This window comes from Haemorhous mexicanus, chromosome 28, assembly GCF_027477595.1.
Source record: "Haemorhous mexicanus isolate bHaeMex1 chromosome 28, bHaeMex1.pri, whole genome shotgun sequence".
Lineage (NCBI taxonomy): Eukaryota > Metazoa > Chordata > Aves > Passeriformes > Fringillidae > Haemorhous > Haemorhous mexicanus.
In genome coordinates this window covers 1,901,589-1,920,513 of record NC_082368.1, presented here as the reverse complement: position 1 = coordinate 1,920,513, position 18,925 = coordinate 1,901,589, and the positions used below count along the sequence as shown (strand labels likewise).

At 47.8% G+C, this 18,925-nt stretch overlaps 1 protein-coding gene across 1 annotated transcript; it reads left to right on the top strand.

The window, feature by feature from the left end:
* The first annotated feature begins 605 nt into the window (after nucleotides 1-605).
* MEIOC (meiosis specific with coiled-coil domain) lies at nucleotides 606-17,519 on the top strand. The gene is made up of 8 exons (XM_059869100.1): nucleotides 606-812; nucleotides 2,841-2,966; nucleotides 7,494-7,651; nucleotides 7,781-7,885; nucleotides 9,281-11,120; nucleotides 13,040-13,174; nucleotides 15,203-15,383; nucleotides 17,227-17,519. The coding sequence occupies exons 1-8, from the start codon at nucleotides 606-608 to the stop codon at nucleotides 17,517-17,519; spliced, it is 3,045 nt and encodes a 1,014-aa protein (XP_059725083.1).
* The last annotated feature ends 1,406 nt before the right edge of the window (nucleotides 17,520-18,925 follow it).

Below are 18,925 nucleotides of genomic sequence, written 5' to 3'. Positions count from 1 at the left end.
TCAGGAGTGATAGGGCTGGGGGGGAACAGGGCCCAGGGGTGACAGGGTTGGGGGGGTGTGACACGGCTCGGGGTTGACAGGATCGGGGGCGTGACAGGGCCCAGGGGGGGTGGCAGGGTCCGGGGGGGCTGACAGGGTCCGGGGATGACAGAGCTCGGAGGTGACAGGATCCAGAGATGACAGGGTCGGGGAGGTGACAGGGCCCGAGGGTGACAGGATCGGGGAGGTGACAGGGCCCGGAGGTGACAGGGTCCCTGGGGGCGCTCGGGGCGCTGTCTCCAGGCGAGCTGCGCCTCCGTGGCCGCTCATTGGCGGGAGGCACGAGCGAGCTGTTTTCCCATTGGCTGCCTGCCGGCGGGCGGGGCCAATCGCGGCGCAGCGCTTTGCTCGTCGGGCGGCTGTCGCCGCATGGCCAACAGAGCCGCTCACGTTGCGCGGGGAGGTGCGAGGCGACCGCGCGGGCGCTGATTGGCCGAGCGCCTCGGGCGCTGGCCAATGGGCGGGGGCGCGCGGGGTGGGGCGGCCGTTGGGCCGGCGCGAGGACAACGGCCGGAACTCGCCTCAGGCCGCCCCGCGCGGGCCCGCGCCGAGACCGGCCCGGAGCCATGGAGGTGAGGGACCGGGAGCGGGACAGGGACCGACATGGGGACCGGGTTCGCTGTTCGCCTTCACCCGTCACACACCCGGCGGGCCGCCGCGGCTGTCTTAGGCTTGACCCTCTGGGCGCTGAGGAGGCACCGAGGCCCGACCCCGGTGGGTGTCCGAGCCCTGCTGCCCCCTCCGGGATCCGGCGCCCTCCCGTGTGGGAGCAGGTGTGAGACACGGAGCTCAGGCCTGTGGGGAAAATACCCCTCAGCATCCTGAAAACCACCTGTTTGCAGAAAAAGGAAGAAAGTGAGGGTTTGGGGGTGTTTTAGGGCTGTCTCTGGCACAAGTTTGCCCTTGTTCTGTGGGATCGCAGTGTCAGGTGTCCCCGTGAATGGCAGAGTCTGAGGAGAAAACATGGCACAGTAAGCCAGGACATAGAGCCGAGCTCTGCAATAACTCCGTGTGTTCACTTATTTGGAAAATGTGCCAGAAGAACACCGAATAATACCAGGATATAAAAGTGGGGTGAGTTACAATGAAGACCACTTGGGAGCTGCAGAATGATGGGTTTCTAGAGGGCAGAGCTTATTCTGATCCCTGATCCTGGGAAACTTTGGCTTTTCTGAATTTATTCATTGTCCTAAATGAGCTGCTATGGTAAAATGCCAATAACTTCACTTTTTTATTTGTTGGCTAAAAGGGGGTTTTAGCTAGCCAGCTTAGCTTTTCCTTGTGTGCTTCACCCCTGGGAGAAGAGGAGAAGAGTTCACAGCTGTTTGTTCTCATTCCTTGCTCCTGCTGGCCTGTGGTTTCTGGCACTTGCAGAGGTGTCCCTCTAGTTGGAGTTGTTTCTCCCATAGTTACAGGACAGAGCAGATTTCCACCACAGCTCTCAGAGTGTGTATTGTTGGAAATTTCCAGCTCCTGACAACTGGAAATGCACATCCATGCCATCATGTAAGTTAAACAGTGTTTGGGAGCAGTGATGGAAGGGCCACAGGTGTCCAGGAATGTGTGAAGGCTGAATAACTCCCCTGCTGCTGTGGGAGGAAGGGTTCCCTGCCCATGGCGGGGTTTGGAACTGGATGAGCTCTAAGGTCTCTTCCAAGCCACGCCATGATTCTGCGAGCATTCTTCTGTGTTTGATGTTCCCCTGTGGTGGCTCTGATGCTGGGAAGCTCAGCTGGTGCAAACAGGGAGAGTGCAGATTTCCTCTTGATCTGCACCTCCTCTGTCTCTGAAGACCTTTGGAGTTTCTTGGCTTTGGCAGGTTCAGCTTCTCCTTCAGGGTAAATAGCAAAGTGTTTTACATCCATAGATAGAGCCACATCCTTGAAAACTCAGATGGGACAGAAGCCAGCAGTAAATTAGAAGTGTTAAAGAACTTAACATTGGTATAAAATCCATAACTGTCAGCTGTGTTTATAATTGTGTGTCTGTGTGTAATTATGACTGTGTGTTCTGATGTCCCTGTCCCTGCAGCCCCTCATGGCATTCTGTGTGTTCTGATGTCCCTGTCCTTTCCCTGTCTCCACAGCCCCTCATGGCATTCTGTGTGTTCTGATGTCCCTGTCCTTTCCCTGTCCCCGCAGCCCCTCATGGCATTCTGTGTGTTCTGATGTCGCTGTCCTCTCTGTGTCCCCACAGCCCCTCATGGCATTCTGTGTGTCCTGATGTCCCTGTCCTTTCCCTGTCTCCACAGCCCCTCATGGCATTCTGTGTGTTCTGATGTCCCTGTCCTTTCCCTGTCCCCGCAGCCCCTCATGGCATTCTGTGTGTTCTGATGTCCCTGTCCTTTCCCTGTCCCCACAGCCCCTCATGCCATTCTGTGTGTTCTGATGTCCCTGTCCTTTCCCTGTCCCTGCAGCCCCTCATGGCATTCTGTGTGTTCTGATGTCGCTGTCCTCTCTCTGTCCCCGCAGCCCCTCATGGCATTCTGTGTGTTCTGATGTCGCTGTCCTCTCTCTGTCCCCGCAGCCCCTCATGCCGTTCTGTGTGTTCTGATGTCCCTGTCCTTTCCCTGTCCCCGCAGCCCCTCATGCCGTTCTGTGTGTTCTGATGTCGCTGTCCTCTCTCTGTCCCCGCAGCCCCTCATGGCATTCTGTGTGTTCTGATGTCGCTGTCCTCTCTCTGTCCCCGCAGCCCCTCATGGCATTCTGTGTGTCCTGATGTCCCTGTCCTTTCCCTGTCCCCGCAGCCCCTCATGGCATTCTGTGTGTTCTGATGTCGCTGTCCTCTCTGTGTCCCCGCAGCCCAACGTGGCGTTCCGAGGCGGCGGTCGCTGCTGGGGCAGTGCGGAAGCGGGCGGGCGGCCCACGGACGTGTTCAGCACCGCCCTGCCGGGCTCTGCCTCGCTCTATGGCTGCTACAAATCACAGGTTCAGTTGGTTATTGATTATTTTTATAGCTCTGTAAGAGTTTGGGTTGCTTGTGAACAAAATGGTCAGAAGATGTTTCTAAAGTGGTTGCTAATGCTGGTGAACATAAAGCACAGTGTTTGATGTAACTGTAATAAATCATCCTTGTAACTTTCATCGGGGGGACAAGGCTTTTCTAATGCACTGATGAAGCTGTAGGGGATGTTTGTTAAAATGGTATTTCACCATTAATCTGGTGAAATGTTCATGGTAAGTGTTCTTCTGTTTGCATAAACAATTGTAGGCAGAGTGAGGAGCAAACAACTCTTAGGAAAACTGGAAAGTGGGTAAGAAGGAGAACCTTAGCTATTGCCTCAGATTTTCCTGTAGTCCAAGAGTTTGTATGAACCAGTTCTTAGTCTGATCAGCAGAAAGTGCCAGGACAGGAGCTAAATATGTCAGTTCTCTCTTGGAATTTTTGCCTTTCATAGCCATAAACTTTCACTGAGGTGAAAGATTCGAATGAAAATTCATTCCCAGTGCCTTCAAGACCAGACTTGATACTTCTTCCATCCAGGACTTGTTATTTTGTCAGACTGCTCTGCTCCACAAAGGAGTGTGTTGTGAGTCTTTTACATTTAACCCTGCAAAAACACCATTTATTGTTTCACTTACTGAGTGTCTAAACCAAACAGATAAGATAAAGGTAAAGATGTTCCTTTTCACTTAATCAGGATAGAATGCCTTTCCTCAAGAAATCAATTGGCTGTAAGTTTTTTTTAGTACCTTAACACTGTGTAATGATGGGGAGAAAGGGGGTCCAGTTCCTAACTCCTGACAGGGATCAACCAGTAGAAACTGGAGCAGATGTTTTAGGCTAACGTTGTTGCTGGTTTCAAGAACTCTGGAAGCGTAGAGGAAGGGTCAGGTTGAGAAAGGAGATGTTGTTTATTCTGTGCATGATGCCAGGGGAAATTTCCCACAAACCAAGCACACCAAGGAGTGAAAAGCAAGAGAATTTATACACTAAAGTTTGCATAGACCTGCCTGTCTAATCCACAGTTCCTGCCTGCCTAATGCAGTCACTGAGCTTGTGCAGCCTTAAATAAAATTTCCCACCTGTGGTGATCTCCATCTTTCTTTGCTCATTCCATTTACCTGGTGGATTTCTTTAGTGTCATGAGGATAGTAAGAAAGTGTTTCTGCTATTGTTTTTAGCTGCTTTTAACTGCCTTTGCAAATTTTTACATTGTAGCAATTTCTATACTAGCATAAGGTTCATACCCATAGAGCTAGGTTGTATAGTTGAAATTAAGATATAGGGGTTTTCTTAGTAGTTGAAAGGAAGCTACTGAGACTTGAATAGTTAGAATCTCTGAGCTGGGTAAATTTACAAACACAAAAATTAGAATGTGATTTATTAATTATTTATTTCTGTATCTTCACAACAAGTACTAAAACATACCCACCTTTTACTCATCTATCTGAGTATCATATTAATCACTGATGGAATTTCAAAATTACAGATGTTCTGTTCCATATCTAGGCAGAAATCTTGAATTTCAATTGTATTTCCTTCAGCTATTGTCCATGTGCTGTACAGTGCTGACACCTGTGGTTTCTTTCTTAATGGGTCCATGCTCTGTGTCCTGTTGGATGCCTTGTGGTTCCATTATTGAGCAGGTCTAGAGCAATAATAGCATGAATATTATATACTGTAGTTTTTAGTATGGTCAATGTTAAATAGTCAATGTTATTTCCCTGCTTCCTTAATTACATGCAGGCTGATTTCCCAGATTTGAGGTGCTTTGGGAGGTGTTTATGGTCAGGGGTTTCCTTTTACCTTAGCTTGTATCTTATGGCCTTCTGCTGCTACTTTATCTCCTATACCTCAGCAATGATATTTACTTTCATCCTCCTTGTGCATCAAAGGAAATTTTAGAGAGTGTGTGTTGTCAGATTCCCATCTAGTTGTAAAATTAATTAATAATTTAAATTCTCTTCCATCCTCCTCAAACCATTGTACAACTGGTTTCCTGTTACTGTCTTTGATTGGACAAGAAAGAACAAAAGGATTACATGTGTAAGTTTCATATTCAGAAAGGTTAAGGCAATTGAGGGAAACATGTCACAGTAAGAATCCTAACCAGTGTAAAATTATACCAACATTATAGCAAGTTTGACATCTGGCACTGTCTTTGCAATCCTGGCCTGTGCAATTGTGTTTGTCTAAAATAATTACTGCAGCTGGAATTGCTGCTACCCCTTGAGGGCATTCAAGTTCTGTGTAAGACAGGCCTTCTTCCCAGGCACAGTCCATGAAGTTACTTTTTAACTTTCTTAGTCCCAAAGGTCCAGAGGAGGTGGTTTCTCACTTACCTGGTCCTGTAGTTTTCTTCAGTCCTGAATGGTGCTACCTCAGCTCTAGTTCTTGAAGTTTCACAGTTGTGTGTGTTGTGAAATGAACCTGGTCTGGTCCTTTCCCGTGTTCCTTTGGTGCCTCATTGTTCTGTGGTCTTAGACCCAGTCTCCCCCCTGGATGTCATGAACAGGAAGGTCCAGATCAATTAGATTTCTGCAGTGAAAGTACTTGTTGATAGAGGACAAAACTCTCCTTGGGGAGATGACATAATTACACAAATGTTCTTGACCCAGATATTCACAGGATGTGGTTTGTAAGAGACTACCTGATAAGGTCTCCTGTACAGATTTCAAAAGGACTGAGTTTATCTCTGGATCTAGGTGTTATTCTGACCCTCAGTAGTGCTTGTGGCAGGATCTCAGGCCTCTTTGTTTTGTCCTTTATTCATTCTATGATACATGGAGGTTTTGATGGCAAGCCCAGCTGGATTGGTGTAGCCTCAGGTGTTCACTGACCAGGTGGCCTTCACTAAATGTAGATCCCAGTGTTTGAAGGTCCCACCACCCGCTATTTCCAGTATGGCTTTTAACAGTCCACTGTATTGTTCAACTTCCCCAGAGCCTGGTGCTCCATCCCCACTGCCACAAATGCTTGGATCAGATTTGTTTCCAGCCTGCTCTGGGCAGATCTGTTGTTAACCTAACCCTTCATGTCTCACCTTTGTTGGGTGCCAGTTAAGGCTGTCCTGGTTTGGGAATGGCACCTCCCGGTTCAGCTCTCCCACTGAGACTCTGCAAACCACACACTGATCTCTCACTCCCCTGCTCTCCCCTTCCCCTCCCTGCTGTGGCACAGTGGAGAGGAGAATTGGTGGCAAAGAGGCAAAGATCACAGGCTGAGCTAAGAACTGTTTACTGGGAGCAGTGCTGAGAGAGGAAAAGGGAAGGTAACAGCACCAGCACTCATGGAGAGGGTACAGGGAGGGATTCACATGGAAAAGTTTCCAGTTATTCTGGATGGCTCCCTCCAGCACGTTTCATTGACTGGAAGGATCCCCTTCTCCCTGGGAAAGAGCCCCTTTTCCCCACCCCAGGCAATGAGGTTGGGTGGTACAGAATAACTTCTGGTCCCCTTCCCAGCTACTGCAAAAATTAACCCTGTCCTGGCCAGAACCAGGACTCTTTGCTGACACACCTGTAGGTATTGTGTGCCTAGGAATGATCTCTTTCAGTAGTAGCTCACCTAACTCCTCAGCCTGGTTGGCCTGGCAGAGAAAAGCTTCAGGCCCCAAGGAAATGTATCAACTATTAGCAATAAGTATTGATAGCCATCTGCCATGGCAATGAGAGAAGTCTATCTGCCAATAATTTCCTGGTGTGTTCCTTTTTTGGCTTGGCCTTGGGGAGGCTGATGCTGGATCCGTGGATGCACACTGTGGTTCATATTTCTTCACTATACTTTTTGTGATGCCTCCCATTCCAGTCCCAAGGGTACACAGTTTTACATTGTTTTCTAAAAACCTTGGGCTGTTCTTAAATCCCTGTGGTAAGGTCCAGCACAATTGAGGCTTTGGCCCCATTTGTGGATTCTCCCATTCAAATGCAAACAGCTCCTGGTGTCTGGTGGGACAGAAGAAAGCATCTTACAAGTCCAGTACCAATACTTGTTACTATGCCTGCCTGGGCCTTTTGTGGAGGGTCTCTGGGTGGTTGTGGAGGTGTCCCCTACTCAGTTTCCAGCAAAGATCAGCTCAGGACACGCAGAACACAAGGCTGAGTGACAAAGAAGTTGTGATGTGCAGCTCCAGCACTTTCTTCTTAAACAATTGCCAGGCAGGATGTAAAATACAAAGGCTTTCCATAAACCTTAAGCAACACTAGGTTAGCACACCTGAGAGCATCTGTTTGTGCTCAGAAGAGGGGTGAAAGGTGAGAATGATACCATCAGCTTCCATCTGCAGCAGAGGGCGAGGGAAGGGACAGAGAGTTCTGCTTAAGAATCCCGAGAATTCTGCTTAAAGACATTAACATGACCTGAAGAAAGTTGTATTCCAAGTGTGTGACTTGCTTACTTCTTGTGTGCTGGTTTCTGCCAGAGTTAACTTAGTTACAACCATGTACAATCACAAAATGACAGTTTGATGTGTTTCATGTTAAATAAATGCTTTTATTGTACATTAAATGCAGAATGAAGAAAATGTGGAGTTACCTCAGGCCTACAGTTCTTCCCTTTCAACATCAGAGTACTCTGCACCCATGGACCCTTCCCTTTTGTACCCCCCTTGGTCTACATGTACCGATGACACCAAGCAGCCTGCTGCTCCTCAGATTAACCTGAAGTCCAGGTAGTCATCCTTGACTGGGAGTGAGTCTGGATGTGTTGGAGTAGATGGATTGTATTTTTCTGTTTAATTTAATGCAGGAAGTACTTTGAATGAAGGAATTATTTGTATTAATACACAGTTGGTTTTCAGGATTCAGCCCGAAAGGAATGATTATGGCAGTGAAACTGATTTGTACGGACTCGTGTCAAACATCTTGGAAGAACAAGACAAACCACAGTCGTGCTTTGCTGAGGGGTGAGTGAGGTGCAGGTGACAGAAACTCTCCTCTCTGATCTCACTGTGCTCCTGATTCAGCTCCATCTGCTGCTGGCCAGGCCCCCTGCTCTGTGAGCTTTCTCTCCCTTCCCCTCATCTTCCAGCGTTTCACTTGGTGTACTTGGAAGCTTTTCTCAAGGCATTCAGATTGCATGGCAGCTTCTGGCTCTCTGATATTTACAGAACTTGTTAATTGGCATTTTTTTAATAAGATCTTAACGAGTGTTGTGGACATGCTGTATTCAGATGAATCCCCTGGATGTATGCCTTGGTCTGTTTTTTTTATTTTAATCAAGACTGAATTCAGGCTTTAGGTTTCTTTCTTAATTAATGTCAATTCACAGAAAAAATACACAAAGCACTTACACGTTTGTCTGAACTGGCAGGAGAAAATTCCATGCAAAATTAATGCTTCTTCCTATTAGTGCTACCTAAGCAATATTTGTGTTTCTAAATGTCAGGTTTATTTTGCCTCCATTCCTGCACCAGAAGAGACAAATCCATAGTCATAACAATATGAACTGAAGGGGGCAGGTCCAGCATCCCCGTGATACTACAGAGCTCTCTGTCTTTTCCAGGTCTAAGAGACAAGACAGGGAGCCCAGTTCTCAGGTTCCCAAGCCACGCACTGCTTTTCCTTTCTGTCTGCCCAAACAATTCCAGTGATTTCTCTAGTGTGCTGAGTTATGTGGCTGAAATGAGGGAAAACTTCAGAGTCAGTCTTGATATCATTAGACAACTCATTAATTCCTTTGCTATGGACAGGCAGGGCAGGTTCAGTACTCCCAGACCTGGCCTGCAATGGCTTCCAGGAACATTTCCCCTTTACTTAGTCTGTTTACAGTTTCCCTTAGCAGTCAGGGATTGATGGTTCTGTGTTCATTCATGCTGGTTAGTGGAAAGAAATGAGGTGTGCTGGGATGCTACTGGGGTGCTGCAGGCTTTACCTGCAGGAAGCAGTGCACAAGTGAGGTGAGAGAGAAGCATTTTCTCTGGACTGCTGGGACATGGCTTTGGAAGACTGAGGACAGTCTGGGTGCCAGAAGTTGGTGCTGAACCAGGAGTACTTTGGTGATGATGGACAGGACTGACGGACCAGGGTTTGATGTGTGCAGATCCCTTGCAGCTTGAAGGCCTGTCTACAGCTCCTGAGCTGTGGTGGTGTGTTTAGACAAGGCAGAATCAGTTTTCTCAGCTAGATATAGGACACTGAGGACGACAGGACTGGGTAGAAGTTGAATGAAGTCAGACATATTGGAATCATTTGAGAGAAATTATTTGGGAATAATTAGTTTCTTAAACCTTGTTTTGTGTTTGGGAGCGAAGAGCAGCAGCACGGATCAGTGTCTAACCATGTGTTTCTTGTTTTTCAAGGAGTTGCCCTCCCACCCTGAAGTCAGTGTGGCCAGTGAACACGAGCAGAATGGAGCACCATGATCTGTTGCCAGAAGCCAGGAGGGCAGTTGTTGGAGCAGTGCCCCAGCAGGGTTTCTATGGCAGTGAGTCCCTCCCTGCTGCTGACAAGCAGTTCCTGCAGAGTCCCACCCTGGTGGCACAGCAGAAAGCAGACGATTGTTACCGCGGCTTTGCCGGCGTGGACCTGGAAGAGCAGAGCTTGTACTCTGCCAGGAGTGATCGTGCCAATGGCTGCAACTTGCAGGCTAATGAGACTGTGAAGACAGCACCTGTCTATCAGAACTACCCCTACCTGAAAAACACCTTTGCAGCCCAGGCTGGGTACTCAGAAGCAATCAAAGACTCGGGAGCCGATGCTTATTCTTATGGAAGGGAGAAGGTGTGTCCCAAAGGAGCAGATGCACAGGTGCACCCAAAGCGGGCAGAAACATTCCTTCCACAGTGTCACAGATACAATGAGAACACAGATTTTACCAGATACACTGAATATTCTCATGCTGGTAAAGCAAAGCTCAACAAGGGCACCAGTTGTAGCCTCCAAGAAAATAGAAAGCTGGTAAATGGAACTCCTGAGGCACCATCTCTGGATGCAGAGCCCTATGCTAAATTATTTCAAGTTAAATCAGGAACTCAGAAAAAATTTGAAGATACAATTTCAGATCAGCACGACTTTACATTTCCCAAGTCTGTAGGACTTGTATCAGAAAAACAATTTGCAAGCGAATCTTCCTTCGGCACTGATTTTGGGCAAAAATTTGAATATGGACTAAAATCTTTTGCAGCTTGTCCAGGGAATAATGGTGTGGAAAAGCAGCAGTTTTCCAAGGCCGATCTTCAGAATCCTGAATTCTATAAATCACTCCCACTGTTGCCCAGTGCAGCAGTCCCCTCAGCAGGCTCTAGCGCCAGGCCAGGGTGGATGAACATCCAAACCAAACCCACGGCCTCTGGCCCCTTCCAGAATCCAAGTCCTTTGTTGAAACTGAATAATCAGTTGCCTGCATTTCCAAAAAGCTCTCGTCATTCTAATGATGTTTTTCAGTTGCCATCTTCAAATTTGCCTTTAAATAGTAATTTACTTCACAAGTACTGTCAAGACAGCCCATTCCTCTCCAGCCTTGACTTCGGCTACAGCACTGCAGAGCGAGCTCGGGCAGCTGCGTGCATGGAAGCCCTGGTTAGGGGTGGGGAAGAGAACCTCATCGAGTACCTCAGTGAGAAGAAGTTGAAGCAGCCCAATGGATTCTGTGACAGTTACTTGGCTCAGCAGTTGGGGATCATTGACAGTCTGAACAAACAGCGTTTCCAGCTGAAGCCTCAGAGTGAGCACTGTGATTTGGAAGGGCAGAACCAGGCGGATGGGGTGTTTCAGGACATGTATCAGGAGTTACTGGAGTCTCAGGGGCAGCTGCATCTCGGGGCAGGGAACGGGGACACCAGTGCCATTGGTGCTGGGAGCTGCCTGCAGGCTCCAGGCATTCCCAACTGCGTGGTAGGTGACTTCAGGAGGAACCGGCAGCTGGGTCCCAGCACCTTCCCCATGAGATCTGCTCACCTCTTGGGCCGCTCCGTGGTGCCTCTGGTGGAGCCTCACACCTTGTTCTCCCAGGACGATCTCAAACGCCTCTACCCCTGCTTCACGGAGAAGATGTATGGTGACAATGCCCTTTCTGGTTTTGTGTCAGCATTTGGATTTCAAAAGCAAGTTAAGAGTCGCAGTGGGCCTGCCAGCGAGCTGCATGTGAGACTGGAAGAGTGTTATGAGCAGTGGAGAGCTTTGGAGAAAGAAAGGAAGAAGGTAAGAAAACCAAATTAGAAAAATATCACAGATTTGATGTAGATCTCATCCTGCTCAGTGCAGTCACAGATCATGGGTAGTTCTGCTGTTAGGAGTTGAAATGCTTGATGGGACTTCAAAGTTACAAGTCTGTTTTAGGACAGAAAGTGAAAGGTGTGGAGATTTGTAGCCTGGCTGGAAGCATAGCTAATGTTGTATGGAACATTGCACTGAAAGCAGGAATTCAGGGGTTCTTCCAGTCCCAGGGCTGGGGAAAGTGTTCATGAGGAACAAAGATGTGCTATACCTTTTTTATTAATACAATAAACACAGTGCCTCTGGAACTTTGCAAGAAAATCCAGTAAATATGTTTTGAATTGAAACTAAACTTTAGTTTTTTCAATTCCATTTTTTAGAAGCTATACTGAATTCCCAGCTCCTGTTTCCCTGAAGGTTTAAACCTAAAGTGTATTTGAAGGGGTTCTTTTTTTTTTTTTCCCCAGAAACAGAGGCTGAGGGAAGGGTCATTTAAGTAAAACCCTTGCAGTAAAAGGCTCAGGTAGTGCTGTGTGGAGCCCTACTAAAAGCAGTTGCATTTTTTGGTCTGTAGGAAAACCTGTCTTCCTTTCACCAGCTGAGGTGGGGTTTGGATTTCACTACCTGGGGTTGTCTGTGGGGGAAGCTGGGCCAAATGTCACCTGGCAATAGTGGGGCCTTGGGGAGTTCTGCTGTGCCAGTCCCTACAAAGAAACCAATTCCAAGAAGATGTAACGTGGGGATTTTTTTGGTGGTGTTTTCTGACAAAAGCCAGTAGTTGCTTTGTATAGAGGGGTTGAGGAAGAGTGAGCCCAGCTTAAGGAGGGGAGGTGGTGTCTGGGGTGCATGGAAAGTGCAAGAGAGAAGCTGGCATGTGCATGGCCAGGAGTCATGGTGGGAGAAATTCAGCTTTATCACAGAATCCCAGAATGGTTTGGGTTGAGAAGGACCTTAAAGCTCCCTTAGTCCCCCTCCCTGCCACGGGCAGGAACACCTTCCACTGTCCCAGGCTGCTCCAAACTCCATCCAGCCTGGCCTTGGACACTTCCAGGGATGGGGCAGCCACAGCTTCTCTGGAAAACTTGTGCCAGGGCCTCTCTACCCTCACAGGGAACAATTTCTTTCTAATATCTAGTCTAAAGCTGCTCTCTCTGTGTGAAGCCATTCCCCCTTGTCTTGGCACTCCATGCTCTTGTTGGTAGTGGACCACTTATGAAACCATCCAAGAATTGCAGTTTTAAATCAGTTTTAGCTAATTCTATGTTGTTATGGGTGTTTTAGAGTGACACAATAAGGGGATGAAAGAGATGGAAACTTGGAATATTGCAAATAGTTTTCAAAATAGTTTTCTGTTGGCTAAATAAAATATAGAATCCTGGAATGGTTTGGTTTGGAAGGGACCTTAAAGACCATCCAGCTCCACCCACCTGCCATAGAGCACCTTCCACTGGACCAGGGTGCTTAGGAAAAATTCTTTCTGTAGTTTACTCTGTACAAAAATTAGGTTAATTGCTGACTGAAACAGTTTTATTTTAATTTTATGTGTGAGATCCACATCTGTTTGGTCATTTTTTTTCCCTGTAATTCTGACTTGCCTCCATTTTATTTCCAGGCAAAACCAGTACAGGCTGTAGTCAGAGTGAGCAGACATAGCACTGCTGGAACACGGTGTGTTGGCACGATTGCTTTAGTTGAACTGCTTTGAGTAAAGCAGTTGTTCACTTAAAGCAGGTGATTGTCTCACCAGAGGGTTAAATCCCAAATGCCTGAATCCTCATTGTCTCCTTTAAAAATCTCCAAAACCCTGATGGGAAGAAATTGAACCTGATATTTTTTCTTGTTTCTGTAATGAAGCACACTCTGCATGTACATTCTGAGGGAGTTGTTCTTTTGTTTTCCTGCAGACTGAATCAGCTCTTGCTAAGAATTTCCAAGGGAAGAAGGTTTCCAGTACTAACAACATTCCAATTCCAAGGCTGACATCAAATCCATCAAGGGTTGATCGCTTAATTGTGGATCAGCTACGGGAACAAGCCAGAGTGAGTTGTAGGACTAAAAAAATCTATTGAACTTATCCCACAGAACTTAGAGTACAGTGTGAGATAGGTAAGATGATCAGAGCAGCTTTTCCCAAAATAGCTTTGTTCTTCATTGCTGTGCAGGGAATAGCATTTCAGCAGTCCCTCTTAGAGCTTCTGCAGCTGCTGGGTGCTGTTTCCAGGGAACCACAGAGGGGCTGAGGCTCACAGTTACATCCCCGTGTCTCAGGAGAATGTGGTTCCTCATGGTGCAGCATCCAGTCCTGGAGCCTGTGCACAGCTCTCAGGGGTGCTGCATTCAGAGCAGCTCAGCAGGGAGATGTTCACTGTGGGTTTGGAGACACTGGGATGGAGGAGATCTTTGTGGGAAAAACCAGGTTTAGTTCATGTTTGAAGATATTGACATACATATTTGCTTGAGAGTGTGGTACATTTTAATGCAGAGTGATTATTCGATGCACCTTCAGCCTGAGTTTCTGTTACCAGTTTGCTCTTCAACCCAGTAGGGCGAGGGAGTCTGGCATCTGCTGATATCTGTGGGCAAAGCACGGTGCTGCTGACAGCCCCACGGTCCTTGGGGAGGTGACAGCTGGGGGAGGAGGGAGCACAAACTCTGCCATCAGAATGGTGAGGGGCTGCTGTGGCCCTCCTGAGGCCCAGAGACCAGAGCCATGGTGCTGGAGCGGCAGGCAAGGAGAAGCAGAAACCAAGCTGTTCCCTCTGCCAGGGGCTGTGGGGTGGAAGGGTTCTGGGAAATGCTGGGTTTGGAGGCAGCAGCAATGCTGGGCCAGCCACTGGGCAGCAGGGGGGAGCAGCAGCCTGTCCTGCCTGCCTCACACAACAGCAAGAATCCCTGGAGCTGTGTCTGCTCACTGCCTGCAGCATCTGCCTGGTGCTACCCGTCCAGCTGAGGGATGGACTGAAGGACATGGATGGGCTTAGGGTACTGAAACTCCTGCTCTGAGAATCCCAAAAGAGCAGCATTAGTTTCCATGTTTAGAAGGCTTGTCTACCCTTATCCTGGTAATTCAAAACTGCCTCCAAAACACTGCTTAAGCCTCTCCAGCTTTTTGAGGAACCAAACTTGAGGATACAGCACCTCAAACCCTTGTCAGGTACCTTGTTAGGTACTTTTAAGGATGCTCAACAGCAGAGTGGGGCTGTTAAACCTGGACTGTAACATCAGAAATCTTGGTGATGGCCAGAGAGGAACCCTGGTACAAAGGTTTGAATGGAAGCTGAGTTGGATGAATCTGGGATAAACTCTTCATAGTTGGAGCATCCAGTTAAATCTTCTTGACAGTCACATGCATTCCTTTAAGGCATTAAGTGTAGCCATGGATCAAGGGCCATCCCAGTTTGGGGATTTTTAGTTTCTCTTTTTCTGTAGACCAGTAACCAGGCTCTCAGCATTATGTGACCATGGCTGAGGAGTCACTCACCACGGGGAAACCCACAAGTGATGTGACTGGTGTAAGCTAAGACAACAAACACGCACATTTTCAGTGCACTAAACAAAACTGAATTATTTCTGAATGTTTTTTTCAGCTCCATTGGTGTTGAGTGTCATCCCAAAGTCAGCCCACACATGGTTCCACAGCAGCTTTCCCAGTGCAGCTGTGACTGCTGCTGGCCCAGGCTGCCCTGCACAGCACAAGGGTTTTCACCCAGAAATTGCAGCAGTGCTGTGGGGAGGGAGGACCTCAGTGCTCTGAATTCAAGGAAATGCATGTTCTGAAACCACCTTTTGTTCAGGGATGTACAGATCTGGTATTAACCAGAAACCTGGGGGTCCTTAGTGGGGTGTTGTAGCTTTGCTGTTGTCCTTTGCACACCCAGCTGTATCACAGCTTTGGGTTTGCAGATAACAAATCCTGGGTAAGAACTTAAAACTTCTTCAGCTGTAACTTCATGAACTGCTCTCAAAAAAAGTAATGATCATTAATCTGTTCTCCCTAGTTAGTTAATTTCCCTGTAAGTGTGGATGAGTACAGTGTGAACCCCTGTAAGATGTGCATTGTTCATCAGGTTGTGACTTTACTGGGGAAGATGGAGCGCCTGCGCAGCTCCCCGCTCCACGCCAACATCTCCACTGCTCTGGACAAGCACCTGGAGTCGATCCACGTGGTGCAGGCTCGCAGGAAGGATGAAATTGTCAGTGCTTCCAGCCGGCAGCGGCACGGCCCTCCCAGGTGCCAGGATGAGAGAGGTATAGCTGGGCTTGTGTGCATTGATAAGGTAGCTGGGATGTTGAACATCTTGCAAAAATAAGTGAGGGGGTTGTAATTCAAGTTTAAACTTACTTTTCAGTGTTATTGTTTTGTCAAAGGCAGGCTGGGTCAGGTTTGGATGAGTGTTTGAGGAGGCACTAAAACTGGGTTTTAGAGATAAATAGGTTAAATCAATTTGGAGGTGGTCATTCAATTAATAAACTAGCAAGGAATAAAAATTAGTGGGGTTTTTTGATAATAAATTCAGGGATTGGAGGTGTTACAAAGCTATTGCCTCTTGCTTCTCCCTGTCCCTCTTATTCCTCTTCCTATGAACCCTCCAGCTCTGTCTTTGTCTAGAACTTCCTTGGTATCTCCATGCTGAATCTGCCCAAAGTGACCGAGATGGCCTTAGGTTACAAATGGATTTCCTCTTCATGCATCTTCTGTCTTAGACTGGCATAATTACAAATCATATTTTGGATGGATGCACAAAAATACAATGGGCAGAATGTTTTCATTCTTAATGGTGCTAAATAAGCCAAATACTCAGCTTAATCTTTCACCAGGGCACAGGCAGAGTGGCAGGTTCCCTTGTCTCTGAGATGGAGTCAGGATAAATTCCTGCTCCCTGTGACACTCTGACCTCCTACCTTGTGTCAGAAGCTGTTTCTGAATCTTCTGATCCCTTCTGCTGTTCTTTCTACATCTGAATTACAGGGATTCTTTTACTTTGGGATGTCCCATCATGCAGTTCTGTAATGCTGAAGTTTACCTCAGAAGATACACTGCAGCATTCTTTCTTTTCACCTATTCCCCATCATTCTTGTTTCTCTTTGCCTTGATTGAAGATTATAGGACTTGTTTAGGTGAAGGGGTTTTTTGGGTGTTGAAGCCCATGAAAATAATTGTGTTTGGAACAGGGTAGTCTGGAAAGGAGCTGTCAGACCTGGAGATCCAGGTTCTTGGTGCAGCTGCTGGGAAAGGAGAGGAGGCTCTGCACAGTGGGGTCTGATTACTTACCTGGAGGGATGGTGCTTGGTCCTCTGCCACCCATCGCTGTCTTGGGGTGTTGAACCTGGAGCAGCAGTTGGGGAGGATTTTTTTTAACAGTAAATTATTGGATGCAGTAACTGTGTTTGCTCTGTCAGGCAAAACCTTGAGGGAAGGCCTGAAGCTGTTCTGGTTTGTTTGGGAGCAGGTCTTGCCCAGCCCTGTTTCCACAGCACCTTTCTATTCCATCTGATCCAATACTTAGCATTTATTACAGAATCACAGGATGGCTTGGGTGGGAAGGGTCCTTAAAAGTTCATCCAGTTCCACCTCTGCCATGGGCAGGGGCACCTTCCACTATCCCCAGGTGCTCCAAGCCCTGTCCAGCGTGGCCTTGGACACTTCCAGGGTGGGCAGCCCCAGCTGCTCTGGGCACCCTGTGCCCGAATAAGGGGACCACAGCCCAGGTCACCCTTTACAGTTCCGTGGTTCAACACCCATTCACAGAACATGAACTGTGTGCTTCAGTCCAGTGCCCCAAACCAGCTGTCCCTTCACCCATGGTAAGGATTTCTTGGCAGGACCGGTGACCACCGTGCTGTGACCAGAAGGGGAGGGCCCAGGTGCCATTAGTGTGTGTGTACGTGGAGCATCCCAGCCCCAGGGTGCAGCTGCAGCAGGGGGGTTCTGTAACAGAACCTAAAAACCATACACTGCCTCGCTGAGTGAAGGCAGAGAAATTCCGATCCAGCTTTTATAAACCTGTAAAGGGACAGACGAAGTGTGGGGCGAGGGCAGCCCCAGCAGTGCTCCGGGACTAAAGGGAGCCCTCTTTTCCTCCCTCCGCAGTGGTGCTGGCTCTGGCCGCGGCGCTCCGAGCCCTGTGCCTGGCCACGCGCAAGGTCCGCACCGTGCTGTGGTGCGCCTTCCAGATGACCCTGCCCAAACCCTCGGCTGGCAAACGGGCTCGGGAGAGACTTCCTCAGGAGGGGGCGGCGCCCGAAGAGAAACGAGCCGAGACCCCCCCGGCTGCGGCCGCGGCCCCGCGAGGGCCCAGGGAAGGGGGGGCAGAGGGAGCCCCGGGGCCGTGCACGGACCTGCTCCGCAGTGTGTATGAGAGAGGAGACATGAATTCCTCGTAATTTTTGGTTTTTTTTAGTTGCTTCAAAGTTTCAACTGCTAAAGTTCATATTTAAATCTATATCTTGATGAGAAGTGAGATTTGCCTTAAGGGCTCTCAGGTTAAGCTGTTAACGTGATGGGCAGGGTCAGAATGTTGTAAAGCCAAACTGGTGAATGTTAACTTAAAAAATAATCAGACTAATTCATTAACAGCCAAGTTATTATTTAACTCCTGTGGGTGAAGCCTGGTGTCCAACTCTCCCCATAACTCCTTTTAGTTTTGCTTTAGGAAATAGGTTTTTAAATAATGATTCTTAAAGACTGTGGTGTGACGGGGTGTGAGGTTGGTGTCAGAGCAGATTGTGATGGAAAATGGTTTCCTTATTGAACTAAAACCTGGAAACAGAAAGAAAAAAGGCTAGAAATACCCAATATTCATGTAAAACTAGATATTTAAAATACAAATATTTATGAATTTGAGATTTTAAAGTCTACGTTTGGGAAAGGCAATATGCACCAGGTGCCACTAAATTACCAGTAGAGCATAATTGCTGTGTGAAACCATGAATTTAGTGAATGTGTTCAGGTATTTGGAATGCTCTTGGGAACAAATGAACTACTGTTGTAAAGTATTTAAGCATAATCAAACTACGACAGGCAGACAGGATTGTCCTGCAGAGCTGTGAAGGAGCTTCAATAATGAGCGTTGTTTTTAATTTAACTTCAGAAAAGGTCGTGCCAAGTTCTGAAATTTGGATTTTCTTAAAGTTACTAGTTTGGTTTGAAATTTGATTGTCAACTTCTAGACTTCTTAGTTCCCTTCTGCATTTGGGCAGCTCCCAGCACTGGTGTTTGCTTGCAGCTCTCAGTCTTTAGGAGCAGGAGTGATGGATTCACCAGCACCCAATGCTGGTGCTCGGGACAGAGTAGCCCTGGGAAACACACTTTAACAGTGGGTTAAAGTTATTGAGCTGACCATGCCTGCACACCCTGGTACCCACATGGCTCTGTCCTTCCTGCTGCTGGGAATGCTGATATGCAGAAGGGGTGATGGCATTAGATAAATTGGCATTAGATGATGTGCAGAAATGACTGAGAAAGGTTCAGCAGAAGGTGGGGTGTGATCACGGCAACGACAGGAGTGCTGCCGGGTGAGAGGGGCAGAACAAGCACAGCTTCCTAACAGCCACTGCACTGGGGGTTGTTCCGTTTGACCCAGGCTGTGTTGATGTTAAAGCAAAACTGACTGTGCTGACTGGAGTTGTCTATAAGAAATAAATTCATTTTTGTTGAAGAGCTTCTGTTCCGCAAGTGTGTTTCCAGGGCGGGCTCCTTGAGCCTGAACCGGTACCGGGGGCAGCACCTAGTCTGTTATGGAACTGTGATCAGGATAAAGCAGAGGGGAGGCTGAAATGCCTCTCTGGAG

Coding starts and splice junctions, on each gene's coding strand:
- MEIOC (XM_059869100.1), top strand. CDS start 606: ATGGAGGTGAGGGACCGGGAGCGGGACAGGGACCGACATGGGGACCGG. Junction 2,967..7,493: donor ATGGCTGCTACAAATCACAG/GTTCAGTTGGTT, acceptor CATTAAATGCAG/AATGAAGAAAATGTGGAGTT. Junction 13,175..15,202: donor AGCTACGGGAACAAGCCAGA/GTGAGTTGTAGG, acceptor ATTGTTCATCAG/GTTGTGACTTTACTGGGGAA.